At 50.7% G+C, this 17854-nt stretch overlaps 2 protein-coding genes across 6 annotated transcripts in view; one reads left to right on the forward strand and one right to left on the reverse strand.

The window, feature by feature from the left end:
• ITGA7 (integrin subunit alpha 7) overlaps nucleotides 1-10005 on the forward strand; it is a 29869-nt gene extending 19864 nt beyond the window's left edge. For 3 of the 5 annotated variants that reach the window (XM_058426501.1, XM_032173476.2, XM_032173472.2), the window contains 12 exons: nucleotides 378-493; nucleotides 1045-1237; nucleotides 1320-1400; nucleotides 1493-1572; nucleotides 1685-1759; nucleotides 1892-1994; nucleotides 2705-2881; nucleotides 3048-3179; nucleotides 5663-5776; nucleotides 6310-6408; nucleotides 6498-6623; nucleotides 9284-10005. In XM_058426501.1, the coding sequence (XP_058282484.1) occupies nucleotides 378-493; nucleotides 1045-1237; nucleotides 1320-1400; nucleotides 1493-1572; nucleotides 1685-1759; nucleotides 1892-1994; nucleotides 2705-2881; nucleotides 3048-3179; nucleotides 5663-5776; nucleotides 6310-6408; nucleotides 6498-6623; nucleotides 9284-9514 (1527 nt within the window). In that variant the 3' untranslated portion in view covers nucleotides 9515-10005. The remainder of the gene's footprint in view (nucleotides 1-377; nucleotides 494-1044; nucleotides 1238-1319; nucleotides 1401-1492; nucleotides 1573-1684; nucleotides 1760-1891; nucleotides 1995-2704; nucleotides 2882-3047; nucleotides 3180-5662; nucleotides 5777-6309; nucleotides 6409-6497; nucleotides 6624-9283) is intronic. The other 2 variants (XM_032173474.2, XM_058426502.1) reach the window with 2 other exon arrangements.
• On the reverse strand, nucleotides 9962-12816 carry TMT1B (thiol methyltransferase 1B). Its single transcript, XM_032173479.2, has 2 exons — nucleotides 12300-12816; nucleotides 9962-10761 (listed from the first exon to the last, which is right to left on the reverse strand). The coding sequence occupies exons 1-2, from the start codon at nucleotides 12795-12797 to the stop codon at nucleotides 10525-10527; spliced, it is 735 nt and encodes a 244-aa protein (XP_032029370.1). The 5' UTR covers nucleotides 12798-12816; the 3' UTR covers nucleotides 9962-10524.
• Between the last annotated feature and the right edge of the window lie 5038 nt (nucleotides 12817-17854).

A 17854-nucleotide genomic window follows, 5' to 3' on the forward strand; every position in this document is an offset into this window, starting at 1 on the left:
CACATCCATCCCATTCAGCTGGAAGGGGGAACGTGAGGCCCCTTGCTTGCATGGTTTTTATGGCTGGCCTAGAAGTGGTGCCCTTGACATCATTTCCTGTTCTAAATCCGGAACTCAGTTACATGCATGTGAGCTGGGGCAGTGTGGCCCTGCTCTTGACTTGCTGCTAGTCTCTACCATGGCATGGTAGTGCTCCCATCATTTTACTGCAGAGGAGAGGACACAGTTCAGGATCACATGGCTAGTAAGCAGCAGATCTGAGAGTTGAGCACAGGTTGTTTAATCCTGTGATACTCTAACCCACCATATGCCATGGCGACAGGTTTGCCCCCTGCCTTGCCCCCTAGGAATGCCCCTTATCTCATGTCTCTCCCCAGATCCACTTCCTGAAGCAAGGCTGTGGTGAAGACAAGATCTGCCAGAGCAATCTGCAGCTGGTCCGTGCCCGCTTCTGTACCCGGGTCAGCGACACGGAATTCCAGCCTCTGCCCATGTGAGGAGGGCAGAGAGCAGGGTGGGGGTGGGAGGGCAAGAGTTCAAGGATTGAGAGAAAGCCCTCTCAGGAGGACCAGTCAGAGGGAAGGGCTGAGCCTGCAGAGAAGGCAGAAGGTGGAAGAGGACCTGCCGATGGACTTGGAGACTGAGATGAGGGTCAGTGATGGGGCCACGGGGGCTCCCATGGCAAGGAGTAGCAATCCTTCACAGTACACTAATAATATGCAGTCTACATACATCTCATTGGTTAGTCTTCAAACCTCTGTGAGGTAGGAAATATATTAGTCTCATTTTATAGATGGAGAACTGAGGCTTAGAGAGATTAAGTTACTTGCGCAAGGTAAGTAATGGTGGAGCTGAGATGAGAACCGAGGTCCCCTGACTCCCAGTCATGTGTACAGAGGCCTGAGGCTTGGATGGGTGTGATGGGGACCTGGGGTGGGAAGAGAGGCTCAGGGAGTGAAGGCAGGTACTGGGGGAGCAGACTGGGAGGGGGAGTGATAGGGGGAGGTGTTCAGAACTTAGCAGGAGTGGGGTCTGACTCTCCAGGGATGCGGATGGAACAACAGCCCTGTTTGCACTGAGTGGGCAGCCAGTCATTGGCCTGGAGCTGATGGTCACCAACCTGCCATCGGACCCAGCCCAGCCCCAGGCTGATGGGGATGATGCCCATGAAGCCCAGCTCCTGGTCATGCTTCCTGACTCACTGCACTACTCAGGAGTCCGAGCCCTGGACCCTGTGGTGAGGACCTGGGGGCAGGATGGGGTGGGATCTTGAGGGGCTCCAGTAACCCAGATTGACCTTGCCTTCTCTCCCATTCCAGGAGAAGCCACTCTGCCTGTCCAATGAGAATGCCTCCCATGTTGAGTGTGAGCTGGGGAACCCCATGAAGAGAGGTGCCCAGGTTGGCACATCTGCCCTTATCCCTACGTGAGTAGCCTCTCCATAAGGCCATAGACCACCCCTGACTCTAATCTCTTTCCACCCTTGGCCTAGGTCACCTTCTACCTCATCCTTAGCACCTCAGGGATCAGCATTGAGACCACGGAACTGGAGGTAGAGCTGCTGTTGGCCACGTAAGCCAGGCGGGGCCGGAGGGGTGAGGTGGGGGTAGTCATATTGACCTCATCTGACCCCTTGGGAGGTGCCTGTGCCTGATGCCCATACTTGCCCCTGCCCACTCACCAGGATCAGTGAGCAGGAGCTGCATCCAGTCTCTGCACGAGCCCGTGTCTTCATTGAGCTGCCACTGTCCATTGCAGGGTGAGCCTGGCCCAAGTGGGCACCTCCAATGGAGGGAGGGTGCATTGCCACTTCCAAACCTTGGCCAGGGCCCTGCCTCCTTTGAGCCAGGCCCCAGACCTTCTCACCCCTGTTCTGACCTCTCCATGCCAGGATGGCCATTCCCCAGCAACTCTTCTTCTCTGGCGTGGTGAGGGGCGAGAGAGCCATGCAGTCTGAGCGGGATGTGGGCAGCAAGGTCAAGTATGAGGTCACGGTAAGTGTCAGGGATGAGGCCCCTCCATGGTCGCCCTCCCTGCTTGGCACAGAGGAGAGGCTGAGCTGTGTCCCCAGGGCTGGGGCTCTTCTGCCATGTGGCAGCATGCTGGTCTAGCGAGTTTGAGGCCTCTGTCCTGCATGTGGACCTTGGCAGTAGGAAGGTGTTTCTGCTGGGGCATCACTTGACCATTTCCTGGTCCTTCTGTCTGGCTGTCTCACCTGCTGGTCTGGTAGGCCACGAGAGTCCAGGGATGCTTCTCTGCTGTGGGCCTCAGCTGGGGGATGGGAGCATGGGGCGGGGGTTAATGTCTCTCCCTAGAACTCTGCCTTTGCTTGGCTGGGGCCTCTCCTCACACCTTCCAGGGACACTTCCAGGGTTTCCTGGATTTGGAGGGTGGAGAGAATGGTGTCTGTTGGGGTCTAGGATCCTGAGTATTTGTTGAAATTGTATTTCCTGAGGGCCTTCTCTTCAGCCCTTGTTCCTTCCATCTCTGTGGATTTAGGATCCATTTGAAAGCTGAGTTCCTTGGCTGGGCACGGTGGCTCATGCCTGTAATCACAGCACTACAGGAGGCCAAGGTGGCAGGATCGCTTGAGCCCAGGAGTTAGAGACAAGCCTGGGCAACATAGATCCTGTCTCTATAAAAAATTAAAAAAAAAAAAAAGAAAAACTGAGGTCCCTCCCCTCATACTCTCTTTTTCCCACAGGTTTCCAACCAAGGCCAGTCGCTCAAAACCCTGGGCTCTGCCTTCCTCAACATCATGTGGCCTCATGAGATTGCCAATGGGAAGTGGTTGCTGTACCCAATGCGGGTGGAGCTGGAGGGCGGGCAGGGGCCTGGGCAGAAAGGGCTTTGCTCTCCCAGGCCCAACATCCTCCACCTGGTGAGGCTTAGGTGGGGGTGGGGGTTAGATGTTGGGAGAGATGTTATGGGGAGTAAGGGTAGTGAGTGCCGTGATGGGGCAGGAGGAAGGCGGTGGGGAGGAGATTCGATCTCGGCACTGCTGTGATTGGAGGGACACTCACTAAGACCCCCCCTTCTGTGTCCAGGATGTGGACAGTAGGGATAGGAGGCGGAGGGAGCTGGAGCCGCCTGAGCAGCAGGAGCCTGGTGAGCAGCAGGAGCCCAGCATGTCCTGGTGGCCAGTGTCCTTTGCTGAGAAGAAGAAAAACATCACCCTGGTGAGGGCAGGCCAGACTTGGTGCAGCCACAATGGGGTGTGCAGTGGAGCCAGAGCTCCAGGGTGCTGTGTGTCCAGGAAGGGTAGCCTGTTGAGACACATGATGGTCTGGGTGCAAGTTGACCAGATGTTCCCATCACAGTTCATAGGAGGGAGTGCCCGGGAGGCAGCTAGTGACACTGCAGACCCCCTTCATGCTCAGCTCCTGCAATTGCTCACTCTAGAACAGGTCACTCTACCTGAAGCCAGTTAGTTAGCCAAGCAATTGATTCGCATTACGTTTATATAAAGCATTACATTTTATAGGTGATGGGATGGGGTTAGCCCATTCTCACACTTTGAGGTCTGTTTGTCATTCTTTTGAACTCTTATAAGATAAAAAAGTCAATTTGTGTAAGGACACTTGCTCGATTTTTACAGTATTAAAAATGTTAAGTTCTTTTTTGTTGTTGTTGAGACGGAGTCTTGCTCTGTCGCCCAGGCTGGAGTGCAGTGGCGCGATCTCAGCTCACTGCAACCTCCACCTCCCTGGTTCAAGTGATTCTCCTTCCTCAGCCTCCCGAGTAGCTGGGACTACAGGTGCATGCCACCACACCCGGCTAATTTTTGTATTTTTAGTAGAGACAGGGTTTCACCACGTTGGCCAGGCTGGCTGGTCTCGAATTCCTAACCTCAAGCGATCTGCCTGCCTCGGCCTCCCAAAGTGCTGGGATTATAGGCCTGAGCCACGCACTCGGCAAAAACACTAAATTCTAAAAGTTCTAATAATTAAGATGACAGTATATTATATGTGATTTATTAAGTTTACCTCTTTTGAGCAGTTTTGCTTTCCCTTTTTCTGCTTGTTTCGCAGAGTTGTGTTGTTTAGGTGAAGGTATTGAGCAGATCTGCACATGCTCTGTGCCTCTCCCTGCTAGGATGGGGCTCGCAGTAAGAATGTGGTGTGGACATAGATTAGGAGGCCTTTGGCCTGATTGTAAGGAGGTGGAGGTAAACCCCAGGTAGAGCCAAGGAGATCCTTTGCAGGGGAATGTCAGCAGCTGCTACAGTCCCTGCTTTGGGCCCTCACCTCCCTTGGGAGCATGGCATGAGGCAAACTGAAGGACGTCAGGGGATGTAGGAACCCATGTGGTGGCTGTTGCTCTATGACATGGATAGTCCTCCCTTCTCCACGTGACCGATTTCCTCTGAGAGGCCTCCCTTTTAAATGGGAACTTTGAAATAGATTCTTTTTGTTTCCATGTTAAAATGTATTTATTTATTTAAATGACAAAAATTATATTTATCATGTATAATACAATGTTTTGAAATATGTATATACTGTGGAATGGCTATATTGAGCTAATTAACATATGCATCACCTCACGTACTTATTTTTGTGGTAAGAACACTTACAATCTGTTCTCTTAGTGATTCTCAAGAATACAGTATGTTGTTATTAACTAGAGTCCCCATGTTGTGCAATAGATCTCTTAAATAGATATCTCTTCCTTCTGTCTAACTGAAACTTTGTATCTTTTGACCACCATCTCCTCCATCTCCCCAGCCACACCCCGCCTCCACCCCAGCCCTAGGTAACAACTATTCTACTCTCTACTTCTATGAGTTCAACTTTCCGATTCCACATATAAGTGAGATAATGCAGTATTTATCTTTCTGAGTCTGGCTTACTTTGCTTAACATAATCTCTAAAATAGATTCTTTTACAAAAAAGGCAGAAGGCCTTGCTTTTAGACAGCTTGGCCAAGGATTCTTGAATGGCTCAAAAGTGGCACAATAAAAGATAACTCAAAGAATTCAGACACTCTTAAAGCCATTCTTCTGTGTCTGGATCGTGGTGTGATCAATGTAACGTAACTTTCAGGCAAATGGGTCGTGAGGTGGTGATTGGGCCAAATGGATTTAGGTCAGTCCTGGAAAGAACAGAGCCTGAGTCCCCTGTCCCCCCAGGAGCTCCTGAGGCAGCCTCCTCCTCCTTTAGTGAGTTTGGGTTTAAGGCAGGGGTGTGGCTTTGCCGAATGCGGACCTGAGTTCAAATATTTGCTCCACCACTCATTAGCTTTGCTAGTGCTGTGACCTGAGGCAGGTAGCTTGGCTTCATTGGGCCTCCTCAGTTTCTTCCTTTGAAAAATGAGGATGATAATGTGCACCTTGCAGGACTGTTGCAAAGCTTAAGTGAGATAAGTGCCCAACAAGTAGTAGGTGCTCAATAAATGGGACTGTCATTAGGTAACATAAGCATCACTTGGGGAAGCTACTCTGCCTGTGCTGTCAAGTAAGAGATTCCCTTCTATGCTGCCCCTCCACGCATTTCAAAGCTGAATAGCTCAGATTTGGGGCAGGCAGCTATTTTGGATATAAGATTAGTTTGAGAAGACTTCCTGGAGGAGGGGAGTTTGAGGTCAAGTAAGGAAAATGGGAGAGATGGCAGTCTCAGCAGGGTCGAGCTGAGTGGCTTAGACCCCTGTCTGTCCTTATCCCTAGGACTGTGCCTGGGGCACAGCCAACTGTGTGGTGTTCAGCTGCCCACTCTACAGCTTTGACCGCGCGGCTGTGCTGCATGTCTGGGGCCGTCTCTGGAACAGCACCTTTCTGGAGGTGAGGATACCACTGGGGCTCTAGTCTGTGTTTCTTCTTCCTCCAAAGCCCCTCCAGAACTCACTTCTCCTCCTCCCTCCTCACTGTCCAAATGCAGCATCCTTTTTTTTTGAGACGGAGTCTTCCTTTGTCCCCCAGGCTGGAGTGCAGTGGCGCGATCTCAGCTCACTGCAACCTCTGCCTCCTAGGTTGAAGAGATTCTCCTGCCTCAGCCTCCTGAGTAGCTGGGATTACAGGCATGTGCCACTACACCCGGTATTTTTGTATTTTTCATAGAGACGGGGTTTTGCCATGTTGGCCAGGCTGATCTCAAACTCCTGACCTCAGGTGATCCACCCTCCTTGGCCTCCCAAAGTGCTGGGATTACAAGTGTGAGCCACTGTGCCCAGCCCAAACGCAGCATACTCTTAACCCAAACCAGGCAGAAACATCCTTTGTGTTGGGCACCATTACAGTTATAATTTCAGGAGGTAAGGGGAAGGGAGGGAGACATGGGGCATTTAGGAGAAGGGTCTCCTTCCCTGTTCCCTTAGGAGTACTCAGCTGTGAAGTCCCTGGAAGTGATTGTCCGGGCCAACATCACAGTGAAGTCCTCCATAAAGAACTTGATGCTCCGAGATGCCTCCATAGTGGTGAGCTGCAGGGCTGGGGGATAGGTGGGGAAGACTCTCTTCTTTCCTGCTCCCTCCAGCTCTTGTTCCATTGACCCCTTGCTCCCCAGATCCCAGTGATGGTATACTTGGACCCCATGGCCGTGGTGGCAGAAGGAGTGCCCTGGTGGGTCATCCTCCTGGCTGTACTGGCTGGGCTGCTGGTGCTAGCACTGCTGGTGCTGCTCCTGTGGAAGGTGAGGCTTGGAGAAGGTGGGGCTGATGGGGGTGGACTTCCTGGTCGGGTGGGCAGCATTTTGTATTGTGGTTCTGTCACCCACCCACACACTCATGTATTCAGCAAATCTGCACTGAACACTTGCCCTGCATGTCTCAGGAACTCTATTAGTCCCTGGATGTTTCAAAGATAAATCAGATGCAGGCTGGGTGCAGTGGCTCATGCCTGGAATCCCAGCACTTTGGGAGGCCTAGGCAGGTGGATCACTTGAGGTCAGGAGTTCGAGACCAGTCTGGACAGCATGGTGAAACCCCATCTCTACTCAAAATACAAAATTAGCTGGGCGTGGTGGCACACACCTGTAGATCCAGCTACTTGGGAGGCTGAGGCAAGAGAATCGATTGAACTCGAAAGGTGGGGTTGCAGTGAGCCAAGATGGCGCAATTGCACTCCAGCCTGGGTGACAGAGCGAGACTCCGTCTCAAAAAAAAAAAAAAAAAAAAAACCGGGCATGGTGGCTCATGCCTGTAATCCCAGCAACTTTGGGAGGCTGAGGTGGGTGGATCACCTGAGGTCAGGAGTTCAAGACCAAGCTGGGCAACGTGGTGAAATCCTGTCTCTATTAAAAATACAAACAAACAAAAAAAATTAGCTGGGCATGGTGGTGGGCGCCTGTAATCCCAGCTACTTGGGAGAATTGGTTGAACCTGGGAGGTGGAGGTTGCAGTGAGCCGAGATTGCGCCACTGCACTCCAACCTGGGTGACCGAGCAGGACTCTGTCTCAAAAAAAAAAAAAGAAATCAGATGCAGATCTCGTTCTCAGGGATTTTATAGTCCAGTGGGATGGGAGTGGTGAGCCTGTCGTCAAGGACAAGGCAGGAAGTGTTGAGTTGAGAAAATGCAGTGGGACTTTAGAGGGAAAAAACTTGAGAGGAGGTAGCACTGGAACCAGTCCTTACAGGAAGGTGGAGTAGTAAGGTCAGGATGTAAGGGGATGAGGTAGGTGGGATCCTTCAGGACCGTGGTAGGCAAAGTCATGGAGGCAGAAAAGTGTGATCTGACTTAACTATAATGTGGCAGTGAAAACTGGAAAGGTAAATGTGGCCAAGAAGGCCAACAAGCACGGAGAACGGCCTCCAGGGAACTGCCCTCATGGAGGAACTCAGAGCTTCCACATACCAGGCTCTTCATGGAAGCATTCTTGTACACCCAGAGCTGTATACCGAATCATATTGGCATCCAGGGCTCAATGTAAAAGTATGCACATGCACACGTCAGTACACGGAATCACATACATCACCAGGGGTAATATGCTGAGCCATCTGCCACATCTGGGGCTGTGTTCAGAACCACACATGTCCTTGGGGCTCTGGAGAACTGCCCCTGCTTGTGCCTGCTCTTTGGGACCAATCAAAGACTGAGCCACCCTTTGGCAAGTGTGAATCATTAGTAGACCAGGCTCTGGAGTGGCATCCAAGCTGTTGGGAACCTTCCCAGTCTTAGGGGAGATTGATGCCTCTGTGAAACTGGTCCCAGGATGCTTGCTCCCTGCTCCCATGGAAGGAAGACAGAGCAGAGATAGGGGCTCCCGTCCTTCCTCAATCTTTCCATCGTCTGCCTCCTCTGCCCTGCTTCTCCCTCGACATCCCAGTGTGGCTTCTTCCATCGGAGCAGCCAGAGCTCATCTTTTCCCACCAACTATCACCGGGCCTGTCTGGCTGTGCAGCCTTCAGCCATGGAAGTTGGGGGTCCAGGGACTGTGGGGTAACTGTTGTGTGTGTGCATGTGTATATGTGTGTGTGGGTATGTATGTGTGTGAATAAAAGGAGAATTCCCAGCATTCAGGGGATCAGGAATGTTCAGGGTGAAAAATGAGATTGCATGAGAGTGATGTGAGGTGAGAGGTAATTAGAAGGGTGCAGATATAAGGGTAAGTCTACACAGCCTGAGGCGTGCACAAAGGGTTGGTGGGCTCATGGGATATAAGCATGTGGGAGTGTGGGGAGGTTGCATGCATGCTTTTTTCTATGGGCATGAGTGTGCAAGGAGATGAATGTGTAAGGAGATGCCATGCAGTCTGAGCATGTAGGAGTCTTGGGCCTCTGAGTGTGAGTGTGCAGGGGCACATTCTCACCCTGGTGTGTAAGGGCCAGCATGGTCCTCATTTAGGGTGGGACTAGACTACTGTATTGATGGACAAGAGGGCGTTGCTGTAAGGGGCATGCTGCCCAAGGTACAAGTACACAGGGTGCATGTTTATGAGGCTTGAGAGGTATCATTCCAGAGATGCAGGGGACTAGGAAGCCATTTTCTTCCTCAGGTCTTGTTTGTGTTCTGGGGGACACTATTGGGTCTCTTCAGAAGCTAGAGTGGGTAGAAATCTTGAATCAGGTCCTGATGCTCCACCCTCAAGGCCCTCTTTCAGGGGCCAAGGGGGATACCCTTGGTCCTGCCTCTTGGACGCCCTCCTGGTCTCTCTCTTACTGTGAATGAGAACCTGGGGACACGTCATTGATGGGAGCCCCATGGGTGTTGCCCACCGCACCAGTTGCTGTTCAGCCTATTTCCTTTCTGCTGCAGCAGGGATGGTGAGGGCGAGGAGCTGTGCTGCGCTAGGCATCTGCTCCAGGGACCGCAGCTCTTCCGGCTCCTCATGGTCTGGCCTGGTGTCCTTATAGATGGGATTCTTCAAACGGGCGAAGCACCCCGAGGCCACCGTGCCTCAGTACCATGCGGTGAAGATTCCTCGGGAAGACCGACAGCAGTTCAAGGAGGAGAAGACGGGCACCATCCTGAGGAACAACTGGGGCAGCCCCCGGCGGGAGGGCCCGGATGCACACCCCATCCTGGCTGCCGACGGGCATCCCGAGCTGGGCCCCGATGGGCATCCAGGGCCAGGCACTGCCTAGGTTCCCATGTCCCAGCCTGGCCTGTGGCTGCCCTCCACCCCTTCCCCAGAGATGGCTCCTTGGGATGAAGAGGGTAGAGTGCGCTGCTGGTGTCGCATCAAGATTTGGCAGGATCGGCTTCCTCAGGGGCACAGACCTCTCCCACCCACAAGAACTCCTCCCACCCAACTTCCCCTTAGAGTGCTGTGAGATGAGAGCGGGTAAATCAGGGACAGGGCCATGGGGTAGGGTGAGAAGGGCAGGGGTGTCCTGATGCAAAGGCGGGGAGAAGGGATCCTAATCCCTTCCTCTCCCATTCACCCTGTGTAACAGGACCCCAAGGACCTGCCTCCCCGGAAGTGCCTTAGCTTAGAGGGTCGGGGAGGAGGTTGTGTCACTGACTCAGGGGCTGCTCCCTCTCTAGTTTCCCCTCTCATCTGACCTTAGTTTGCTGCATCAGTCTAGTGGTTTCATGGTTTCGTCTATTTATTAAAAAATATTTGAGAACAAAACCTTTGCCTCTTAGAGTCTTGCTCCGTCATCCCCAGCGTCTCTGATTCTTCCTGGTGCCCCCAGCTCAGGATGAAGGTGGTAGTGGGGAGAGAGGGTCAGGGGGGCTTGGCGGGGATGCATGCACCATGACTTTTGTGACCAGTTGCTAGAGACACATGGGTGTAGCCTCAGGAGGAAAGCGAGAGGAGCTTTACCATGGGAACAAAGGAAAGGGACAACATTGGGAGGCAAACGTTGGGAGACTAGTCCAGAAACTTGCAGTTGAGGATACAACAGGGTCCTAGTGTTTCCTCCCTATGGTCAGGGTAGAAGTAGAGCTTTTTCACTGTCGAAGGCGGGACTGAAGTTAGAGATTGCCCTGGCAGAGGTTGGGGAGAGAGGGACTAGGAGGTGGTACATGACTGGCTTCTCTCATTCTGCTAGGTCCCTCTCAGTGGAAGATAGATAGGCTGGTGGGTGGCTTGTTCTAATTGGAGGCTGGGGAAGGAGCAAATGAGTGCCTTGGGGCTTGGGAAAGACTATTTGACAGCCTTTCCCATGATGTGGGGCCCAACAGGTAGCCACTTGAGGGGAGGGGGCTGTCGTTCCATTTGGATTTCAGAGAACTGGGCGTTCTCAAGATCCTTCCAGGTCTCTCTGGTGAGGCAGCAGCCGTCCCCAATGTGTTTCCAGGTGGGCTCGAAAACTTGCTGCCACATGAAGGCCCAGCTTCCATATGGTTCTGCCACATGCTCCCAGAAAAACAGCACACCTCCCTGGGAGGGAGGAGAGAGTTAGTGTCACTTGGCTCCGTTCTGACCCTGCTCCCTATCGCGCTGATCAAGACAGTCAAACTTCTTGGTGAAATGGGAGCTGCTGGCCTGAGAGTTCATGGAGCAAACTGTCGTGCCCCTGACCTTTCCTGCATCCCCTGCTACTGCCTTCAAAGTGCATGTAAAGAACCTCATAACTGAAGGGAGTGGCTGGTGGGAGATCTTTAAAGGCTGACCAGAATAACTGAGGGCATGCAGAAGGGGAAATTGAGAAACAGGAGTGGAGGGCTCATTGTATTATTATTATTTTTTGAGATGGAGTCTCAGTCTGTTGCCCAGGCTGGAGTGCAATGGCATGATCTCGGCTCACTGCAACCTCCACCTCCCAGGTTCAAGCGATTCTCCTGCCTCAGCCTCCCGAATAGCTGGGATTACAGGCATGAGCCACCATGCCCGGCTACTTTTTGTATTTTTCAGTAGAGACAGGGTTTCACCATGTTGGCCAGTCTGGTCTCAAACTCCTGGCCTCAAGAGATCCAACTGCCTTGCCTCCCAAAGTGCTGGATTACAGGCGTGAGCCACCTCGCCCAGCTGGGCTCATTGTATTCTGAGATACACCCACCAACCTCTCTCACAAAACCCAGATGCATTCACAAGCTGCTTCCTGGACATCGCTGTGAACATCCCAGGGAAACCTCAGGCCCAACTCTTGACTGAAGCTGGGGTTCCTCAAGCTCCTCGCCTCACTATACTCTCCCTAGGTGATCTCAAACCTAGTAAGTCCAAAACAGCTTTCTTCCATCTCAGCAAATGGCACTTTTCATCGGCTCTCCCCTCAGTTGCTCATGCTAGAAACCTGGAAACTATTCTGAACGTTCTCTCCACGATCTGATGGATTCTACTCTACTTCCCCTACTATCTTTACCTAGAACACTCTTTTATTTTCCCCACCCCGTCCACACTCTGCTTAATCCCTCAGATCTCTCTCTGTCTCTCTTTATTTATTTATTTGTTCTTTTGATACAGGGTCTCACTCTGTGGCCCAGGCTGGAGTGCAGTGGTGCGATCATAGTTCACTGTAACTTTGAACTATCGGGCTCAAGTGATCCTCCCACCTCAGCTTCCTGAGTAGCTAGGACTATAGGCATGCGCCACCACGCCTGGCTAGCTTTTGTATTTTTTTTTTGTAGAGATGGTGTCTTACTATGTTGACTTGGCTGGTCTCGAACTCCTGGGCTCAAGTCATCCTCCTGCTTCAGCCTCCCAAGCACAGATCTCGATTTAAACCTCAGTCCCTTAGGTGTCCTCCTCGCTCCCCTCCCTGTCCTACAGTGGTAGGTGATTCTCCTGTTGCTTCCACAGCACACAATTGTGCCCCGTCGTGGCGCTGGTCATGTCTCCTATTCACCAGCAGGTAGGGGTGGATGGGGTGTCTAATGTGCTACTTACTACCTCAGACGCCCCATTCTGGGGGCCAAACCCTGGGGCGGCTGATGCTGCGTTTGCCTGCCCCGCACCCATCCCCTTCCCACTCTGCTTACCGGCCTCAGTACTCTCCGGACCTCCTGCAGGACCTTCCTCGGGCTCTGCACAGAGCACAGCACCAGGGTGCAGACCACCACATCCATGGAGCCATCAGCCAGCTGTTTCATGTCCTCTCCAGGAGCCACCACAAACCGCTCATATTGGAGGTGCCTGTTCTCAGCCATGCTCTTTGTCAGGAACTTCTCAAAGTGGGGATTTGGGTCTAGGCAGGTGACCCTGCAGCCCGGTGGGTAGAACTGAAAGTTGGCTCCGGTTCCGCAGCCCAGCTCCAGTAGGGCCACTTTCCCGGAGGCTCCTGTAAGCCCCTTTATCTGGCTGAAGAGCTCCCGTTTCTTGCTCTCCATCTTGCGGTTGCTCTTGGGAGTCAGCACGGCCATCAGGTAGGGGAAGTAGCTTTTGCACAGGGGCTGCCAGCAGCCCAGCAGAGCCATGAGGTGCAGGGGCAGGGTAAGAAGCAGCACCAGCAGCTGCAGGAGTGGGACCAGGACGTCCATGGCAGACCAGCTCTGAGCTGTGCTTCCGCTGGGGCACTGGCTTTTTCCCTGCTCAGCCTCTGCAGGCACTGGCGTCCCCTGACGCTGTGATAGGACTTTGCTCCTTGTCTCCTACTTGACAATTTCCTATTTGCCAGAGTTGAGTGGGTGTATGGAATTCCTCCAGAGGGCGCAGGTCCCACAGTCCCACAAGCTTTTCAATGACTTTTATGCGGGCGGAGGGACAGGTGGTACCCATGTTCCTGAGTTCTGGGGCACTGTGCCCAGCTGAAAGGGGGCAGGGGTTGCTGAGTCATCTCAGAGGGAGTGGGAAAGGGTAAGGGGATATGTTTCAGATGACAGACTCATGGCGGGGGAGTGTGGGGGGCTGGCAGGGCTTTGGGGGTGGGTAGTGGCGAATGCTGGGGACAGAGTTGACTCATGGGACGTGTCCTGGCCTCATTCCGTCCTCAGGTCAGGCACTTTAGAGGGGCCATAGGAAGGGAAGGATGCTCTTGGCAGAGGAAAAAGTAGGTGTACCGGACAGAGACGGCATGCCCTCTCCTGGAAAGGGTGAGAAGTTTAATTCTGTGGGGAATGGGGTGAGTTGGAGAAATAGGGGGAAGTGAAGTCAGAGAGTAGCCACTTTTTAGAGCTCCTTCCCTCCCTCTCTCCCTCCCTCCCTCTCTTCCTTCCTTTCTCCCTTCTTTCCGTTTTTTGAGACAGGGTCTCTGCTGCCCAGGCTGGGGTGCAGTGGCAGCAGTCTCGGCTCACTGCAACCTCAATCTCCCTAGGCTCAAGCGATCCTCCTACATCAGCCTCCTGAGTTTCTGGGACTACAGGTGCACACCACCATGCCTGGCTTTTTTTTTTTTTTATTCTGTATTTTGTAGAGACTGGGATTCACCCTGTTGCCCGGGTTGGTCTTGAACTCCTGGGCTAAAGTGATCCACCCACCTCGACCTCCCAAAGTGCTGGGATTACAGCTGTGAGCCACTGCACCTGGCTGAGAAGAATTCTTTTTACAAAACATTATTAAACAATTTTTTTTGGAAGAGGCAGTACATTCACTTAGTACAAAATTAAAAAGATACTAAAGAGATTACAGGGAAAATTCTCTCTTCTACTCCTGTGTCCCAGCCACTCAGATCTCCTCTCTGGAGGCACTAAATACCACATTGCCAATTTCTTGTGAATCCTTCCAGAGATGACCTGTGAATGAGCAGGGAGCACACACACCATGTGTTTAGATCCATGTACATATGTGCATAGACATATTCCCTTTTTTTTTTACAACCCAGAGGTCCTTTTTTTTTTTTTTAACATCTATTATGCCATGAATTCATAGGGAATAGGTTCCAGCAGCTCAGGCTCCTTCCCATTGGTTCTCACAAAGTGTGCTTCTCTGGGTGGAGCAGGCTGGCGCTTTAGTTGAACCCAGGTACCTTTCTCTTTGGCTTCTTTCTTTTTCTGATCATTTTCCTTCACGCGTTTCAGGAAGCTGTCTCGGCTCTTAGAGTGTTTAATGTGCTCAATATGCACATTAATTCTCTTGGCAAGAATCTTGCCCTTAACTTGTTTGTTTACGACAATGCCAGCAGCATGCTGGGTCACATTGCAGACTCTTCCAGTTTTGCCATGTAACACTTGTGGGGCCTTCCTTTTTGAACAGTACCCATTCCCTTGATGTCTACAATATTACCTTTCTTATAGATGCGCATATACGTGGCCAAAGGAACAACTCCATGTTTTCTAAAAGGCCTAGAGAACATATATCGGGTGCCTCTCCTCTTTCCCTTTGTGTTCGTCATTTTGGCGAATTACTGGAAGATGGCGGTTCTGGCCGAAAGGGCCATATTCCCTTCTCTTTTACAAATGGTAGTAGGTTGTACACACTCTTGTATACCTTGCTTTCCCCCCTTCTTAACAATACATTGGATTTAGTAGATAATAGCAAATGGTTTTCCAAAGTGATTGTACCCATTTACACTTCCACCAGCAATATTTGGTTTTATGTGTCTTTTATGTGTTCATATTATTATTGATGCATAGATTCCTATTTTATTCACTGATTTGTAACCTAATACCCTATTTATTTATTTACAGTTTCTTTGAGTTATAATATATATAAGAAGGTTTACGTATTTACAGTATATAATTAGATTAGTTTTGACACAGTATATACCTGGGAAACCATTACCACAGTCGAGATAATGAACATGTCTATGTGTTAGGCTTTTGCATTGCTGTTAAGAAATACCTAAGGCTGGTTAATTTATAAAGAAAAAAAGTTTAATTGGTTCATAGTTCTGCAGGCTGCACAGGAAGCATGGCACCAGTATCTGCTTGGCCTCTGGTGAGGCTCTCAGGCAGCTTACAATCGTGGTGGAAGATGAAGCGGAGCAGTGTATCACATGGCGAGAGAGGGGGCGAGAGAGGGAGCAAGAGAGACCTTGCATGAACTGCCAGAGCGAGAACTCACTTATCACCAAGGGGATGGCACTGAGCCACTGATGAGGGGTGGGACCTCAGGAGCCAAACACCTCCCACCAGGCCCCACTTCTGACATTGAGGATTACATTTCAACATGAGATTTGGAGGGGACAAACATCCAAACTGTATCAGTTTCCTTGTGCTTCTTTGTAATCCATTCTCCCCTCTTTCATCCCCGTCTTCAGGTAACCACTGATCTGCTCTCTGTCAGTATAGATTAATTTCTCTCCTCTCCTCTCCTCTCCTCTCCTCTCCTCTCCTCTCCCTCTCCTCTCCTCTCCTCTCCTCTCCTCTCCTCTCCTCTCCTCTCCTCCCCTCCCCTCCCCTCCGCTCTCCTCCTCTCTTCTCCTCTCCTCTCTTCTCGTCTTCTTTTCTCAGACAGAGTCTCACTCTGTGGCCCAGGCTGGAGTGCAGTGGTTTGATCTTGGCTCATTGCAACCTCCCCCTCCCAGGTTCAAGTGATTCTCCTGCCTCAGCCTACTGAGTAGCTGGGATTACAAGCATGCACCAACATGCCCGGCTAATTTTTGTATTTTTAGTAGAGACAGTGTTTCACCATATTGGCCAGGCTGGTCTCAAACTCCTGACCTGGGGTGATCCGCCCACCTTGGCCTCCCAAATAGTTTGCATTTTCTAGAATTTTGTGTAAATGGAATCCTATAATGTATAGGATTTCAGCATCTGGCTTATTTCATTTAGCGTATTTATTTGGAGAGTCATCCATGTTGTACATGCACCCATAGTTCATTTCTATTGCTGAGTAGTATTCCATTGTATGGATATACTGCATATGATTTTTATCCATTCACTTGTTGATAGACATTCGGGTTGTTTCCAGTTTCTGACTGTTAGAAGTAAAGCTACTATGAACTGCTTATGTACATGTGTTTGTGTGGACATATGCTTTCATTTCTCTTGGGTGAATACCTGGGTGTGTATTTTGATGTTCAAATCGCCCTAGATTTGGCTGGGGGAGCACCTGCAAGCTGGCTCCTGTCTCCTTTTGACACAACTCTGTCATTCTTTGAGCATTTTCTTACTTTCTGCTACAAGAAGATGTTCCAGGCTCATCTTATACTTCCCCTGCTCCAGCCCTGAACTTAATCATTTCCCCAAGAAGCACTGATCTTTTGTGAGGAGGATGGTATTTAAAAACCAAGATCTGAATGCTGGATGTGATTATTGTTGGGGAGTAATTGCTCTTGGGCCTGCTCCACGGACACAGAAAGAGGAAAAATAGTATTATCCTGTACTTTTTATTTGCTCTTTTCTTTTTCTTTTCCTTTTCCTTTTTTTTTTTTCTGAGACAGAGTCTTACTCTGTCACCCAGGCTGGAGTGCAGTGGCGTGATCTCAGCTCACTGCAACCTCCGCCTCCCGGATTCAAGCGATTTTCCCTCCTCAGCCTCCTGAGTAGGTGGGATTATAGGCGCGTGCCGCCACACTCGGCTAATTTTTGTATTTTTAGTAGAGACAGAGTTTTACCATGTTGGCCAGGCTGGTCTCAAACTCCTGACCTCAGGTGATCCATCGGCCTCGGCCTCCCAAAGTGCTGGGATTACAGGTATGAGCTGCCGTGCCCGGCTTACTTACTCTTTTCTGCGTGAGATTGAATTCTTTTTTCTCACAATTAAGAGCCTCTGTATTTCCTTTTCTAGAAATTTTCATTTTATTTTTTATTTTTGAGACAGAGCCTTGCTCTGTCACTCAGTCTGGAGTGTAGTGGTGCGATCACAGCCCACTGCAGCCTCAACCTCTTAGGCTCAAGCAATCCTCCCACCTTAGCCTCTTGAGTAGTGGGTACCACAGATATGTGCCACCATGCCCAGCTAATTTTTTTTTTTTTTTTGAGAGGGAGTCTTGCTCTGTCACCCAGGTTGGAGTGCAGTGGCGTGATCTCGGCTCACTGCAAGCTCCGCCTCCCGGAGTCACGCCATTCTCCTGCTTCAGCCTCCTGAGTAGCTGGGACTACAGGCCTCCGCCACCACGCCCGGCTAATTTTTTTTTTGTATTTTTAGTAGAGATGGGGTTTCACTGTGTTAGCGAGTATGGTCTCGATCTCCTGACCTTGTGATCTGCTGCCTTGGCCTCCCAAAGTGCTGGGATTACAGGTATGAACCACCAAGCCCAGCCATGCCTGGCTAATTTTTAAATTGTCTTGTAGAGTTGGGGGTCTTGCTATGCTGCCCAGGCTGGTGTCTAACTCCTGGCTTAAGCGATCTTCCTGCCTTGGCCTCCAAAAGTGTTAGGATTATTATTAATCACTTAAATCCTTGATTTGTGTGGAAAGCATCCTGGTGTAAGGTGTGTGCTATGAATCCAACCTGATTTGTTCCAGGTAGCTACTCAGTTTTGTTAACACTTTTATTGAATAATCCATTTCTCCCAACCCCACCCATGGTTTGAAATGTCACCTGTTCCACGTAGTATTTTTTGGCATACATTTGGGTCTATTTATGGACTTTTTATTCTGTTTCACTGAACTTTCTATCTCTGTTTGTCAGATTGATATGTCTTAATATTGAGAGGGCTAGTTCCATCCCATTATTCTTCTTTTCCACACTTTTCCTTGCTATTCTTGCTGCT

The sequence above is a fragment of the Hylobates moloch genome, unplaced genomic scaffold (genome assembly GCF_009828535.3).
Source record: "Hylobates moloch isolate HMO894 unplaced genomic scaffold, HMol_V3 SCAFFOLD_13, whole genome shotgun sequence".
NCBI classification, from domain to species: domain Eukaryota; kingdom Metazoa; phylum Chordata; class Mammalia; order Primates; family Hylobatidae; genus Hylobates; species Hylobates moloch.